At 43.4% G+C, this 16,393-nt stretch overlaps 1 protein-coding gene across 2 annotated transcripts; it reads right to left on the bottom strand.

Moving 5' to 3' along the window:
- Window positions 1–873: 873 nt before the first annotated feature.
- LOC311224609 (tetraspanin-33) lies at window positions 874–14,635 on the bottom strand. Of its 2 annotated transcripts, none has more exons than XM_084309649.1 (8): window positions 14,472–14,635; window positions 13,983–14,040; window positions 12,749–12,873; window positions 8,415–8,489; window positions 6,568–6,663; window positions 4,330–4,458; window positions 1,971–2,132; window positions 874–1,056 (listed from the first exon to the last, which is right to left on the bottom strand). In XM_084309649.1, exons 1-8 carry the CDS (start codon window positions 14,526–14,528, stop codon window positions 982–984), a joined length of 777 nt encoding a protein of 258 aa, XP_084165775.1. In that variant the 5' UTR covers window positions 14,529–14,635; the 3' UTR covers window positions 874–981. The 2 variants fall into 2 exon arrangements, with proteins under 2 accessions (XP_084165775.1, XP_084165776.1); XM_084309650.1 differs by having other exon boundaries at window positions 874–1,026.
- Window positions 14,636–16,393: the final 1,758 nt, after the last annotated feature.

Here is a 16,393-nt window from a genome sequence, read left to right as displayed (position 1 = left end):
ACTTTGATTGGCCAAAATTTGCCGATAGTCGACTGGTAGTCGAATAAAAATAAAACAAATATATATATATATATATAAAAAAAAAAGTTCGGAAACGTTATTTCGGTCGATTATTCCTCCCCTTTAATAATACCAATTGGCTGGCGGCTGGGTGGCGCAGCGGACATTGCGCTCGTCACCAACGCAAGAGACACCGGGATCGAATCCGGCTGTCGGCGTTGCCTCCGGCTTGGGCCGGCCGTCATACTAACTCAATTGGCAGAGTCAGCGGGTGGGAAGTCGAAGGGTGGTAATCTGGTCGTTGTGAACAGCGACTCCTACAGGTCGGTTGGGGGACGCCTGCACAGCAAAGTCAGGAAAATGGCGGGGGCAGTGTGAGCCTCCCACACGTTACTCCTCGCCAAATGAGAGTCCGCGCTGGCAGGTGAAAAGATGTGACAGGCTGCCTCCACATGTATCGGAGGGGACACGTGATGCAAGGCTTCCATCCTCCCTACAACCGGCCAGTGGGGGGCATATGCGAGCAACGATCAGGACAGGGGAGGGGAGAATGGGCACGAGAGGTTAATTGGGATGGGGAGAAAAATCACAGAAAAAGGGAGGAGAAAAAGTAGATAAAAAAAAAGATAATACCAATTGGTATTGTATTTTATATCTGATTAGTCACCTTTACAACGAGGTACAACTCGTAAGGATTGTGCATTCGTGGAATGAGCAACACCGCTAACCGTGTGGGTAGTGGCCCAAAATAAATGGCCAAAATCCCCTGCAATATTCTTCTGTTGGTATTCACTCTCGTTTTGAGTTGCTTGGTGGATTGGATGATTGCACTCTCCCACAGTAATAAGGAAAAAACAACACATATTGGCAATTTTTACACTTTATTAATGTTACACTGTCAGGGACCTCAGTAGCGTGTGGAAGGTCCAGACACAGCCACAGCAGCGTGCCGCCTCCTCCTCATGCTGGTCACCAGCCTGGTCACTCACTCCTTTCAGCTCTTCTAGTTTTCTTTATCCAAGCGGTCTGAACAGCAGCCAATGAGATCATAAGGATCTGCCAGGATAAACACGCGCACACACACACACACACACACACGCACACGCACACACACATGCGCACAGATTAAAAAAAGGGTCTCTGCATGCATTTCAACACTGCATCAGTGTGTTTGTTGTGTTATAGGCGTGTTTGTTCAGAGGTTCTGTGCCTCAGCTTGTTCCTATACCACCCATATACTTCACTCGCATGTCACTTATCACTTATATGTTGGGGTTGAGAATTATGCCAAAGTAATTCCAACTAATCTCTAATTGGAACGAGATGCAAAAGTGTGGACAAATTGATCGCCCTCACTACTTGTAAGGACTCGCGGTTGTTTGTTTGATGCGTGTTTTAATAATTCCCCTTACCTGTATCATCTGTCTCTTTTCTATTATAATTCGAGGGGACCTTTTGTCACCAGGCCGTCATTGTAAATAAGAATTTGTTCTTAATTGATCTGCCTGGTTAAATCAAAATAAAATAATAATAATAATATGATCTAATTGGACTTTGGGTCTCAGCGGCCGAGAGAGTAAAGGCCACGATATAGCGGCGGAGCGGGGTCGGGGTGTTGGTCCTGGGGGGTCCGGGGGGGACATTATTGCTAATGTCATTGTTGTTATTATTATTGTGGTATTGTGAGGTATTTTTATTGTTATTGTTACTGTATTGTGTTTGTCTTGTTTTGTGTATAAAAAGACACTTTAATATTTGATCAATTATTTTTTTTATATATATATATATATATATATATATATATATATATATATATATATATATATATATATATATATATATATATATATATATATATATTATCTAATAATATAGCGGTACTAATAATAATATATCTAATATTATTTGTAATATTGACATCCCTGATATCAAACAGCGTGTGAGCTGTCAGAAAACAAACCACATCCTACCTCCAACAAGAGCAGACCTCCGGTCAAGCCTGCCACCAGGAGCAGGTTCTGTTTGGCCCACCGCATGATCTGGTCCAGACAGCCCGTGGTGTAGATGGCCTCTCCTGCTAACTTCTCCTCCAGCTCCTGGACCTCCATGCCACACATGGTGTCCAACACCGTCTGGAGGGGGAGGGTTTCCCACCGGTTAGAGACCTCAGTGGAACCGCCCCCCCCCACTGCAGTGTTCGCTCTAGGCAATATTTTTTATATATATATATATATATATTTTTTTTGTTTCTTTGTCATTCCATTTGGGCTGTGGGCGATGCTTAATGTCTGAAGGAAGTAAGTAAGTAAGTAAGTAAACATGTATTTATAAAGCACCTTTCATACATGTCATGCAGCTCAAAGTGCTGTACACAAACATACACATATGTAAAGCATCACATTAATAAGACAACAGTAATAAAAGTACCGCAATAGGCAAAGCACAGTAAAATAAGATTTCAGTAAAAGATCAATACATAAAATTAAAAACACATAATAATAAAAACATTTCAATAAGATACTCGCTTTCCATAAGGCATAAAAATGTGTATGGAGCTGGCGTTCCTGATGTGTGTTGGTAGCGTGTTCCATAGTTTTGGGGCATAGTTGGCAAATGCCGTACTTCCGATCCTCTTTTGGTTTCTGGGTGTGTCTAGTAAACCTGTGGACTAGTGGATGACCGTTCTTGAGGGCAGATAACTAACTAGGGAATTTGCTATGTATGAAGGAGTCAACTGAAGGCTTCTTGTCCTCTGCGAAAGCATGCAATTGGTCCACTGATGGATACATCTTGATAGAATAGATATAGAATAGAAATACTTTATTCATCCCGAGGGAAATTTGGCACTACAAATCGCTCACAGTAAACAGTAGACATTTGGGTAGACAAAAACAAAAGTCACGAATAAGAATAAAATAAGCCTAAGAATAAAATACGGTCCGGGATATACATTTCCTATGTCACATTGTAATATATATTTGTAAAAAGATATTTGTCTAGTGTGTTCATTAGACGGGTGAAATCCTCTTTCAGTGCCTCTGTGCCCGTTTTCTTAGGCAGTTAGCCTCGCTGGCATGTCTGCCATTAGCGTTAGCCACGCTTCTAGGCCTCTTTGCTTTTGGAAAGAATGATCCCAAAAAAATATATATATATTATAATATGGCGGCTGGGTGGCGCAGCGGACATTGCGCTCGTCACCAACGCAAGAGACACAGGGTTCGACTCCGGCTGTCGCCGTTGCCTCCCGCTTGGGCCAGCCGTCATACTAACTCAATTGGCAGAGTTAGAGGGTGGAAGTCGACGGGTGGTAATCTGGACGTTGTGGACAGCGACTCCTACAGGTCGGTTGGGGGACGCCTGCACAGCAGAGACAGCAAATGGCGGGGGCAGTGTGAGCCTCCTACACGTTACACCTCGCCAATGAGAGTCCGCGCTGGCAGGTGAAAAGATGTGACAGGCTGCCTTCTCGTGTACCGGAGGGGACACGTGATGCAAGGCTTCTATCCTCCCTACAACCGGCCAGTGGGGGGCATATGCAAGCAACGTTCAAGACAGGGGAGGGAAGAATTGGCACAATGGAATTGGGATGGGAGAAAAATAGAAAAAGAGGAGAAAAAAGTGGATAAAAAAATATATATATATATATATTTTTTTTTTTATTTCATTCGACTAAGAGGTTGGCAGTCGACTACGGCTCCTTTCGATCGATTAGTCGACTATTCGACTAGTTGAGGTTAGCCCTAGTTTGCTCATATCAATAGCTGACAGGAAATACGCTTTGGGCCCAAGTTGTTCCCATTACTTGCACAGCAAAGACAGGAAAATGCCGGGGGCAGTGTGACGCTACACCTCGCCAATGAGAGTCCGCGCTGGCAGGTGAAAAGATGTGACTGGCTGCCTCCACATGTATCGGAGGGGACATGTGATGGGCTTCTATCCTCCCTACCACCGGCCAGTGGGGGGCACATGCGAGCAACGATCAGGACAGGGGAGGGAGAATTGGCACGAGAGGTAAATTGGGATGGGAGAAAAATCACAGAAAAAGGAGGGGAAAAAGTAGATATAAAAAAAAGAAGCTCCGTGAAAATATATATTTTTACATGTGGCATTTTGGTGGGATGCCAAATGTAATATATCCTAATCCTAAATACATTACGTACTATTAAATGCTCTGATATTCCTATACTACTACTACTACTACTACTACTACTACTACTACTACTACTACTACTACTACTACTACTACCACCACCACCACCACCACCACCACCACCACCACCACCACTAATACTAATACTAATACTACTACTACTAATACGCCAGACAAACCTGGTTCTGCAGCCCCACACAGCAGGAGAAGGGCACCCCACAGGCCTCCAGGCTGGGGTTGGTATCTGAGCAGGTAAAGTAGACGTTGTCGGACCAGTCCTTATATGTGTGAACCCCACAGCACTGGAACTGAACGGTGAGAGATACAGTTCATGACAATGCATTAGTTAGCATTAGGGTTATTACTGTGCAGGTAGATACATACATTATAAGAAACATGATATTTACATAATATAAAACTCCTATTAGTCCTCAATGTGATACTAAACACACTTTGTAAAGTGATCACATATACTGGCTAAATATGTGGCTAAAGATTAAAGGTAGAATATGTAATGTTGTCAAACAGAGCCCAGCTTGGTATTGCAAGTTTTTTGGTATTTACATTTTTTGTTTTGGTCTCATGGGTTGGAGTTTAGTAATTTATAGGGGTGTGAAAGGTACCCAGAAATTATACTTAAGTGAAAGTATGGGTACTGTCTCAAAATCGTACTCAAGTAAAAGTCCGAGTATCTGGCTAAAAACACACTCGAGTAAAAGTAAAAAAGTTTCTACTTTTAAATGTACTTAAGTACTAAAAAGTTAAAGTAAAAACTTTTTTTCTGATTGTCTATTCTTCTGATAGCAGGTGTCAAAGATCCCCGCTTTCTAGTCTTGCACAAGGACCAATCAGCATGGGTATGGGCGGGTTCATTTTCCATTGATTTCCATTTGATTGGCTGTTTTTAAATAAAGTGTGGCCGCAGGATTAATAACGTTACCGTTAGTTCGGCCAGATAAACAAATATACTCATTAAAATGGTTGGACCTGCAAGATTTGTACTTTGTACTTTGTCTGCATTTTAAATGTAAGGAGTAAAAAGTATGTATTTTTTCTCTGAAATGTAATTGAGTAAAAGTACAAGTATGGGGGTGGATGGAGTGCCCTCAAAAAAGGGCCGGGAAAAAAGCTAAAAAAAAAAAGAGTATACAAACCTAATAATACTCTAGTAAAGTACAAATCCCCAAAAACAGTACTTAATATTGTAACAAAATACAATTACTCAAGTACTTTACACCCCTGGTAATTTCTTATGGTGTGAATTTCTCCAGACCTCTCTTGGCAGAGCCCGAGGTGTGGCCAGCAGTAGTGACTCCTCCCCCAGAGCCCGAGGTGTGGCCAGCAGTAGTGACTCCTCCCCCAGAGCCTGAGGTGTGGCCAGCAGTAGTGACTCCTCCCCCAGAGCCCGAGGTGTGGCCAGCAGTAGTGACTCCTCCCCCAGAGCCTGAGGTGTGGCCAGCAGTAGTGACTCCTCCCCCAGAGCCTGAGGTGTGGCCAGCAGTAGTGACTCCTCCCCCAGAGCCTGAGGTGTGGCCAGCAGTAGTGACTCCTCCCCCAGAGCCCGAGGTGTGGCCAGCAGTAGTGACTCCTCCCCCAGAGCCTGAGGTGTGGCCAGCAGTAGTGACTCCTCCCCCAGAGCCTGAGGTGTGGCCAGCAGTAGTGACTCCTCCCCCAGAGCCTGAGGTGTGGCCAGCAGTAGTGACTCCTCCCCCAGAGCCCGAGGTGTGGCCAGCAGTAGTGACTCCTCCCCCAGAGCCTGAGGTGTGGCCAGCAGTAGTGACTCCTCCCCCAGAGCCTGAGGTGTGGCCAGCAGTAGTGACTCCTCCCCCAGAGCCTGAGGTGTGGCCAGCAGTAGTGACTCCTCCCCCAGAGCCCGAGGTGTGGCCAGCAGTAGTGACTCCTCCCCCAGAGCCTGAGGTGTGGCCAGCAGTAGTGACTCCTCCCCCAGAGCCTGAGGTGTGGCCAGCAGTAGTGACTCCTCCCCCAGAGCCTGAGGTGTGGCCAGCAGTAGTGACTCCTCCCCCAGAGCCTGAGGTGTGACCAGCAGTAGTGACTCCTCCCCCAGAGCCTGAGGTGTGGCCAGCAGTAGTGACTCCTCCCCCAGAGCCTGAGGTGTGGCCAGCAGTAGTGACTCCTCCCCCAGAGCCTGAGGTGTGGCCAGCAGTAGTGACTCCTCCCCCAGAGCCTGAGGTGTGGCCAGCAGTAGTGACTCCTCCCCCAGAGCCCGAGGTGTGACCAGCAGTAGTGACTCCTCCCCCAGAGCCTGAGGTGTGGCCAGCAGTAGTGACTCCTCCCCCAGAGCCTGAGGTGTGGCCAGCAGTAGCAACCCGTCCCCTCCTATCCACACTCAACTCCCACCCACACATCAGATGTAAACAAAGTGCAGTAACTAGCGGGGCTATTTTGCCTGCGTTCACCTTTTTTTGTACAAAGTCAATAACATTTTCGAGGTCCAGGTCGTCCCGGTAACGGATTATGGTTTTCCTCAGCAGTTGCTCTGTCCTCTCCATCACCTGAACCAAAAGGAAATAGATTGCACTTCAGAGGGATAGTTCACTGATATCTCAAATGTCTTAAAACATGTGTTCATACTTTTGACGATCTTTTTTTTTTGGGTCCACTTTTTCTCCTTATTTTTTCTATTTTTCTCCCATCCCAATTTCGTGTCTCCAATTCTCCCCTCCCCTGTCTTGAACGTCGCTCGACTATGCCCCCCACTGGTCGGTTGTAGGGAGGATAGAAGCCTTGCATCACGCGTCCCCTCCGCGTGATTACCAAACCTAGCCGCATTTCTCGGAAACGCTCTCTTATTGGCACTGACTGACGCTCTCTGATTGGCCACTGACGCGTTTGCCCAATCCGTGACGAGCTGTGTCTTTGCCCATTTCCACGTGCAAACTACCAGGCGTTCTATCGCCATGCTCTAAGACAAACTCTAACCTTAACCAACTTCGAAAGAGTGCCTAAGCTTAACCAGTGTAGAAACTGACGTCGGCCAATCAGAGAGCGTCTCCGAGAAATGCGGCTAGGTTTGGTAATCACGCGTCCCCTCCGGTACACCAGGAGGCAGCCTGTCACATCTTTTCACCTGCCAGCGCGGACTCTCATTGGCGAGGTGTAATGCATGGGAGGCTCACACTACCCCCGCCACTTCCTGTCTCTGCTGTGCAGGCGTCCCCCAACCGACCTGTAGGAGTCGCTGTCCACAACGTCCAAATCACCACCCATCGACTTCCACCCGCTGGCTCTGCCAATTGAGCCAGTATGACAGCCGGTGCCAAGCCGGAGGCAACGCTGACAGCCGGATTTCGATACCGGAGTCTCTTGCATTGGTGACGAGCGCAATCTCCGCTGCGCCACCCAGCCGCCCTCCTACTTTTGACGATCTTGAATTGAAGATTGACAAAGTCCTTTATGATTTAAAACAAGTTTCAATAACGCAAATCTACATTATTATTTCTATTCCAGAAATGTAGATTTGGGGGGGAATACACACAGTGTTCCTGAGACAGCAGTGGACAGCAGCACGTTGTATTATTTGGTTGGGTTAAAGGTTAGTAGAACATTGTTGACCTTTGTATGCCAGGGTCTATGAACATTTACATTTGAGTAATTTAGCTGATTTACATTTACAATCAATTAGCTGACACTTTTATCCACTTTTATCCAAAGCGACTTACAAGTTCAGCAACAGGTCAGCAGTAACAATGTTCGTCAAACAGTGTTGAACTTGGGTGCTGCAGTGTTTAGTGCACAGTAATACATATTAGCATAGTAGCAGGGTTCCCACAGACATTGCAAAATGAAATTCAAGGACTTTCAAGTACTTTTCTAAGCACTATTTTCCATTTTAAAAGGGCATTTAAAAGGACACAAATCACTTTTCAATGCTGTTTTTTTAATGAAAAGAAAATCGCATCCAATATTTATGGCTTAAAACCAATTTCTGACAATTAGTTGCACTTTAGATAATAAAAAAAATTATATTTTTTGATTCAGAACTATTTTTTATCATGGATGAACACAACTTTCAATACGAAAAGTCCAAGGACTTTTTAAGCACCTTGTTAAATAATTGGCTGTTTTCAAGGAATTCCAGGCCTTGACTTTTCTTTTTTAAATCAAGCACGTTAAGCACTTCAAGGACCTTGTGGGAACCCTGTAGTAGGTAGTAATATAGGCAAGGAAGACTATTTAGTAGCACAGCGAAAGTGTCTATGTATGTCTTCCATTGTATGATAGTGCTGCACTGTGACAACAGTACCGTGTCAGTGAACAGGTAGCTGACCACAGCAGCTGATATCTGGAGGAGGAGCATCAACACCAAGATTCCTAGAAACTGGAGACACAAAGAACACACAGACAGTCATTTTGTCCCAGTAGCCATCTTGATACCTTCATTCAAACCTTTATTTCAACTCGTTAGGAAGCTGAGGTTTCCTCTCATTTACAGCAAGTTTACGATCAACAGAAAAGACAAACAGAGTCGACATGACACAATACAAATACAAATAAACAACAAAATCGCTTAAAACAGTCGCAAGTTGACACACAGTGACCAGAAATCATTCTCTTAAATCATGTAAATGTTGGAAGATCCTACAACTTTAGAGTGTTGGGCGCATCAATAGAAAAGACTGACCTTCCAAGTTGATTGATTGATTGATTGATTTTTTTTTAACAGATTGCAGAATGGGTACAATACAGTACGGCTCAATACACACAATTGTTAAGGGGATGCAGACCAGAGAAAGGCTTTCGTCTTGTTTACATCAGGGTCCCCCATTTTCAATTCATCATAACATTTATGACATACACGACGTGTAAATGTTTTGATGAAGTTTTGTTACAGTACTGTTACATCCAGACATTTATGACATAGAAGATATACAAATATACAGTACTGTTTATTTCCAGACAGAGTTTCTAAAAGAGAATATATACATTTGAGGGGGAAGAAACTGTACATTGGAGGGGGTTGGGTTTGGACATTTACCGGGGCCAGTTTCTAATTGCAGTCTCCCGTAGGTGCTCTTTGAGAGTGGTTTTGAAGGTGGTAGGGATTCACATTATTTTACGGCTGTGGGTATAGTAGGGCGTTCCACATTGATGTGGCATAATTGCGAAACGTGTTTAGTCCCTTGTTTGAGCCGAATCTTGGTTTTACATGATTTGTGGAGCTCCCTCTGGTGTTGTGATCGTGGTATTCACTGACCTTTGGGAAGTATTTTGACATGTACATGGGTACCTTGGTCATGTAGTGTATCTTGTAGACCAGGCCCATTGCAAGTTGCTGTACTCTGTCGTCTACTCTAAGCCATCCTAGGTTGTCAAAGTGGGCAGGGGTGAGGTGGGTTCTATAGGAGTAAGGTCAAGCAGTAGTCTGACCAGTTTGTTTTGTGATGTTTGTAATCTTGTTTTTAGTGCCTTTGAGGTGCTTTGGTACCATTAAGAATAAACAAATACCAACGATTGTTGCACCCGTCAGGAAGAGAAGGCCAACCTACTTCATCATAAAGGACACAATGGTGAGGATGGTGTCTGTGCCCAGTGATAGATCTGGGCCCCGTTCCCCATACCTGGCTAACTGAGTTAGCCGGATAATTTTCAGCATAGCTTGACTTAAGCCAGACCTTTCCATTCCCCGAAGCTCGATTGTCTAAATCACTATGACAACAGATCAAAAAGTTTGAACCAGGGCCCTATTCCCCGTACCTGGTTCAACTAAGTCGATCAAGAGTCCCATTATCCAGATTCAATTAACCCGATGTTTGAATCCGGGATTTTCCTGTTCCTCGAAGGTGGATTCAGTCTCGTTCATTTGAACCAGACTTGAGACCCAGGATAATTGCACGCGCCCGCCTCAGCTGAAAAGACAGCAAGTGTCGATAGCAGAAATCCTGATTTTCTAACGGCATTGATTGATTGATTGATTTAAAACTTTATTAACAGATTGCAGTACGGCTCAATAGCCTCGCCGACAAGTTAAATGCATAATCTATAGGCTAATTTTAAGTCCCTCATTACCCCAATCAATCAGATTATATTTCTTTAAACGTGCCCTGCTGGCAGTAGGTTCATGGAATGGATAATCAAATGAGATCTTGCTAGCGAAAATAATTAGTTCAACAGTTTCAGAATAAGGATACGGCTCTCTTATCCATTGATGGATGTATGGTTGATGTTTCATTTGTCTGGCACCGTGGTCTGATGGTTGTTCATTTAGCCTTTCACGCGGACGACCCGCGTTCGAATCCCCCTTCTTCTAGTTTTCTTTTTCTTTTTGCAATGTAAATACTTAAATTTGGTGCACGTTGAGAGCTATATAAAGAATGACATCCTCAATGCATGTAGATTCATAATATTTTAACTTAAAACTAGGCTACTTTTGCGTATATTCATTAATATTATATTCCAAAAAAATGATATTGGAAACGCGGGGTTTCGAACTCGGGTCGTCTGCTTGACAGGAGTGAGCACTAGCTGTTGCACGACTGTGCCAGACGGGATATATTCATTGTGTATCCATCAATGCACAAGAGACCCGTGTTTAGAATATTTTTCTTTTGAATGAAGTTTTATCTCTTTATTCTCAAATGCATTAATGTGACGTCAACGGCTCATTCAATTGCTCAAATCCGTCAAACAGCGCATCTCATCAGACATTTTAATCCCAGTTACAATATCACAATAACGTGTGAGTGATGATACAATTCAACAATCCTCAGATTCCTCGTAATTCATAATCCACAAAAACCACAATCCACGCATAGACACTTCAATTTTATGCTTGAATGAAACACAATCCGGGCGCTCCGTTAAGCAAATCTACAGCGGAGAATATATGAAACTAATCAGAGCCAAACGGCCGATTTCATTAATTAAAAATATCCCAGCGGGATTCACATTTGCAATGCGCCGTTATTAAAATAACCACATGCAGCGTGTATCACGACTCCGAGCGCCGTATATGACGTGCATTATTTTATTTAGGACAAAGTAAATCTATAGGCTGAATATGATTTATTTATGATTTAAACGAAGCACAAAAACATAATTCAGAATGGTATAATGGGATCTAGACTGTGAGAAATATTTCAGGAAGGGAGCTGGGATTTCTTTGCGTGGGTGTGGCCATAGTTCATCCAGCTAACTGAACTTAACCCTGCTCCGGACCAGATGGCGTGGGACAGGCCAGCATTGAGCTGTGGGTCGCAGCGGCTGATAAAGTAAAGGCCACCATCTAGCAGCGGAGCGGGGTCGGGGTGTTGGTCCTGGGGTCCTGGGGTGGGAGTGGGGGAGGATGTTGTGCTAATGTCGTTATTGTTGCTATTATTATTGTTGTGGTACTGTGTGGTCTTGTTATTATTATTATTATTATTATTATTATTATTATTATTATTATTATTATTATTATTATTATTATTATTATTATTATTATTATTATTATTATTATTATTATTATTATTATTACTGTATTGTGTTGCCTTGCTTTATGTTTAAAAATATATATATATATTTTATTTGATAATAAAAAAAAAGCAGATGGCAATCGACTTTTGTCTATGAAGAGGGCAGCAGTGTTTCCACTTATCTACCTCTGAAATTATATCATTTGACTCCTGATATTGTGCTGTGATTGGCTCTAAACCCTGATTAGTGTGGGCTTAGTATTTAGTTATTTGAGATAAATAGTTTTTTGTTGATTACTTACCTAAATCTCCAGAAGTTTTGCCATGGTAACTTGGAAACATTATCCAGATTATCACCTCCTTTGTGTAAAGGAATCCCTAGGGCAGATTTCCATACCAGAGGAAATCATACAATAACTACTCAGTAATAAGTGTGGAGCACAATTCCTATCAAATACATTCCCTGCATCAGTGAAGCCCCGTTAAAGGCACGACAGATTTCATTCTGAGATAATTTGGTCATCAACTTTAAGTTTTGTTTTATTCAAATTCACTGCACTTCAAAACTTAGCTGGGTTTGAATAAGTACAGTACGTAGTAGTCTAGTAGTAGTCTGAAGACAGGAAAACAGTCAGAAACTCACTCTACCTACCTGGGAACTACATGGCGAGGAGCATTACTGGTTATTATGGTACAATCATTGGAAATAAGAATATCCTCATAATGGTCAGGCATGCGATTCACACTATAGCTATAGAAGCTACTGGCGCAGAACATCTTTATACAGGGAATGATGTACACTGTAAAATAAATTATGTTTTTTAACAGGAAATTCACTGTATTATTTTACAGATTACTTTTGTTTTTCTACTTTAAGTGTAAATACCATAAAAATACAGTAAATGACCTTTTATCAAAATATTAACCATTAAATAAAGGTTGTAATCTGTAAATGTATGTGATTTTACTGTAATTTGACAGTAAGTATTTGGCAACAACCATTGATGCCAGACATTTAACGTTTTCTTGCAGAGTTTTTTCTTACAGTGATAGGGCTATTGCAGTACAACTCCTGTTGTATAGCAAGTCTACAAGGTGTTTTGCAGAGAATCAAACAAGCAATAAACAAGAAAATAATAATAATATGAACATGTTGGGAGAGTCCTGGAGCGGCAAAGAGACTCACGGTCTTCAGTAAACACGTCACGTTGCGCAGAGCTCCGCAGCAGCCCAGGAATGTTATCATGAACATCAGGGAGCCCACGACGATCAGGAAGAGGGCCGGGTCGGAGGTCAGTGTGTCGACCACATCTATGGAAACACAGACACGTTCACAGTTTAACGTTAGAAATGTTGAGTGTATAATATACCCCATCAAATAATAACAAATTCAAAGGTCAAAGTCAGATTCTTCTGTGTTTTCAGATTCAGATAATTTTATTGTCACGGTTTTTTTTTTTTTTTTTTTTTTTATCTTTTCCCCCCTCTATTTTCCTCAGATTTTCTCCCATCCCAATGTTAGTCGTTATGCCAATTCCCAATCCCCTTCCTGGTCGCTGCGCACTTACCCCCCACAGTCGGTCTGGGAGAGTGGAGGCTATTCTTTTCACCTGGCAGCGCGGATTCTCATTGAGAGGGCGTAGCGTGTGGAAGGATCACACTATCCCACTCAGGTCCTATCCGCGCTTAGCAGGCGCCCGACCGAATTGTAGGAGTCGCTGTTTACAACGACCCGGACCCACCCTGCCAGCTTCTCCCACCCTCTAATACTGCCAATTGTATTAGTGTGAACGGCCAGCCAAGCTGGTGACAACGCCGGAGCTGTGAGCTGGATTCGAACAGGCGAATCCTAGCGTCTCCGGGGTTGGTGACAAACGCAATCTCCGCTACGCCACCTGACCGCCCCATTGGCACATCTTTTTTAAATGTACATGCAAACGTGAGATGCTTGTTTTTCCGGTCTCCTCAACCATAGTAGATTTGTAAACACAATACACGTATATTCTATCTATACAAACTATAACTATCAATATAAACTATCACTTTAAACTAAATAAGCTATAAATAAACTATAAACTAAAAATATAAACTAAACATAATATACAACATATATTCTATCTATACAATACAAGGTATGTATAGTATATATAATATATATATATTTTCATGAACCTTGTCATATTTTGTGTGGTATAGTTGTTTTTAAACATAGGCCTACACACACACACATACACGCACACACACACGCACGCACACACACACACACGCACGCACACACACACGCACGCACACACACACACACACACACACACACACACACACACACACACACACACACACACACACACACACACACACACACACACACCCACACCCACACCCAGAGTGAACATGCAAGTAATGTTGTTTTGTCAACTGACCTTTCTCTTTCGCAATTTTTGCATATATGCCCACAGCGATTAGGACAGCGCTTGCTACCTGGACAAGTATGGAAAAACTAGGTGATAATCACATATCATCTTCAATACCATGTGAATAACAAACCCACCTACTACATTTTTTTTATAACAAACAAACTAACAAATACAATCTAGCCCATGCTGTAAAACATCCTAAATCAGACCTTTAAAGAGATCTAAACATTATTTATGTTATTGCTACACAACTATGATTGACTGCTATCATGCATCATTATGAATAAAAAATGGGGGACCCTGATGTAAACAAGACAAAAGTCTTTCTCTGGTCTGCATCCCCTTAACAATTGTGTGTATTGAGCCGTACTGTATTGTACCCATTCTGCAATCTGTTAATAAAGTTTTCAATCAATCAATGCTGTATAGCCTAAACAAGGTTGTTCCTTCATTGCTTAATGCAATCCATAAAAAACGAACACCATTGCAACTTACCCATAAAATGAAACAACAGACAAACAGAATGTATTTGATCCCTCTGTATCCTCTCATGGTCCTCTGGGTCTTTTTAGAACTTCTTCGGTGAAAGTCGAGTGGTAGTGGTTTGACATCGCTGCAAAGCCCCACGTTCCTACAGTATCTGTGCTTCCCCGTTCGGCGACCCCGGGACGTGTGGAGGCTCGCTCGCTGGGACTGCGAAGTGCATTCTTCTGCACTCCAGCTCTCTGCTGAGTAACGAGGACAGCCTACCTGTAGTGAACATTCCTCACCGCTCAGCATCGTGGTCAAGTAACAACAGCTGAAGTCCTCAAAAAACTGAGCGCCCTCCAACCTAACAAGGCCACTGGCCATGACAACATCCCCTCCAAATTCCTCAGAGACTCAGCAGCCGCCATCACCCCAGTCATCACACACATAATAAACCTCTCCATAAAACAGGGACACGTCCCCAAAGACTTCAAAATTGCGAGAGTGACCCCCTTGCACAAAAAAGGCAGCAAATTAGACCCAGGCAACTACCGCCCTGTTTCTATTCTTACCTCCATCTCAAAAGTTATGGAAAAAATAGTCCACGAACAGGTCGAAAAGTACCTCGCGGAATTCCAATCTGGCTTCAGAACATCCCACTCCACTGACACATGCCTTCTCTACTTGAACGACCACATCAAACAAGAGGTGGACGCAGGCAAATACTGCGGCATGGTCATGCTGGACCTCCAAAAGGCTTTCGACACTGTCAATCACTCCATTCTGATTGACAAGCTAAAAGCAATAGGTTTTGATAGTTTATCAGTGAGCTGGATGCAATCCTACCTGGAGGAGAGAGAACAGATGGTGGAGGTAAACGGTACACTACCCCCCCCCCCCCTCATGGTACCAAAGCACCTCAAAGGCACTAAAAACAAGATTACAAACATCACAAAACAAACTGGTCAGACTACTGCTTGACCTTACTCTTAAAACCCAACTCACCCCTGCCCACTTTGACAACCTAGGATGGCTTAGAGTAGACGACAGAGTACAGCAACTTGCAATGGGCCTGGTCTACAAGATACACTACACCACACTAAGGTACCCATGTACATGTCGAGGTACTTCCCAAAGGTCAGTGAATACCACGACCACAACACCAGAGTTCCACAAATCATGTTCAACCCAGATTCGGCTCAAACAAGGGACTAAACACGTTTCGCAATTATGCCATATCAATGTGGAATGCCCTACCCACAGCCGTAAAAAATGTGAATCACTACACACCTTCGAAAGAGCACCTACGGGAGGCTGCAATTCGAAACTGGCCCCTGTAAATAAACATCCAACCCCCCCCCCCCCCCCTCCAAAGTAGGCTACAGTTTCCCCTCAAATGTATATACTCTCTTTTAGAAACTCTGTCTCTTAAACAGTACTGTATATTTGTATATCTTGTATGTCATAAATGTCTGGATGTAACAGTAGCCTACTGTTTATCTGTATGTCGTGTATGTCATAAATGTTACGATGAATTGAAAATGGGGGACCCTGATGTAAACAAGACGAAAGTCTTTCTCTGGTCTGCATCCCCTTAACAATTGTGTGTATTATTGAGCCGTACTGTATTGTACCCATTCTGCAATCTGTTAATACATTTTTCAATCAATCAATCAATCAAGTTCAGTTGATGTTGACGCTGAAGTGAAACGTTAGGAAATGGGCCTACATTGCTGCCATCTGCTGGGAAGAGCAGGTACTGAGAAAACAACACTTGCTGACACAATGCAATAGTAGAGCCGCAGAGCCACAGAGCCAGCGCGCTCTCAGGTCCGGCGGTCTGGGGACCGCTCAGCAGCGCCACCCACCCAATGGCTGAGGCCCCATCCACACGAGCGCTGGTTTTAATATAACCATGATTGTATGTGCGCAGTTGCACTGTTCGGCCA

Source organism: Notolepis coatsorum (assembly GCF_963971535.1).
Source record: "Notolepis coatsorum genome assembly, chromosome: 3".
In the NCBI taxonomy this organism is placed as follows: domain Eukaryota; kingdom Metazoa; phylum Chordata; class Actinopteri; order Aulopiformes; family Paralepididae; genus Notolepis; species Notolepis coatsorum.
The sequence above is the reverse complement of the archived record's forward strand: the minus strand, read 5'-3'. Positions and strand labels throughout refer to the sequence as shown.

What these genes read in the sequence shown, in the direction of transcription:
- LOC311224609 (XM_084309649.1), bottom strand. Translation starts at nt 14,528, where the DNA reads ATGAGAGGATACAGAGGGATCAAATACATTCTGTTTGTCTGTTGTTTC. An exon ending in TTGACTTTGTACAAAAAAAG is followed by an intron (nt 4,459 to 6,567) that starts GTGAACGCAGGC and finishes CTCACCGTTCAG; the next exon opens with TTCCAGTGCTGTGGGGTTCA. An exon ending in GTGTGGGGCTGCAGAACCAG is followed by an intron (nt 2,133 to 4,329) that starts GTTTGTCTGGCG and finishes CTCCCCCTCCAG; the next exon opens with ACGGTGTTGGACACCATGTG.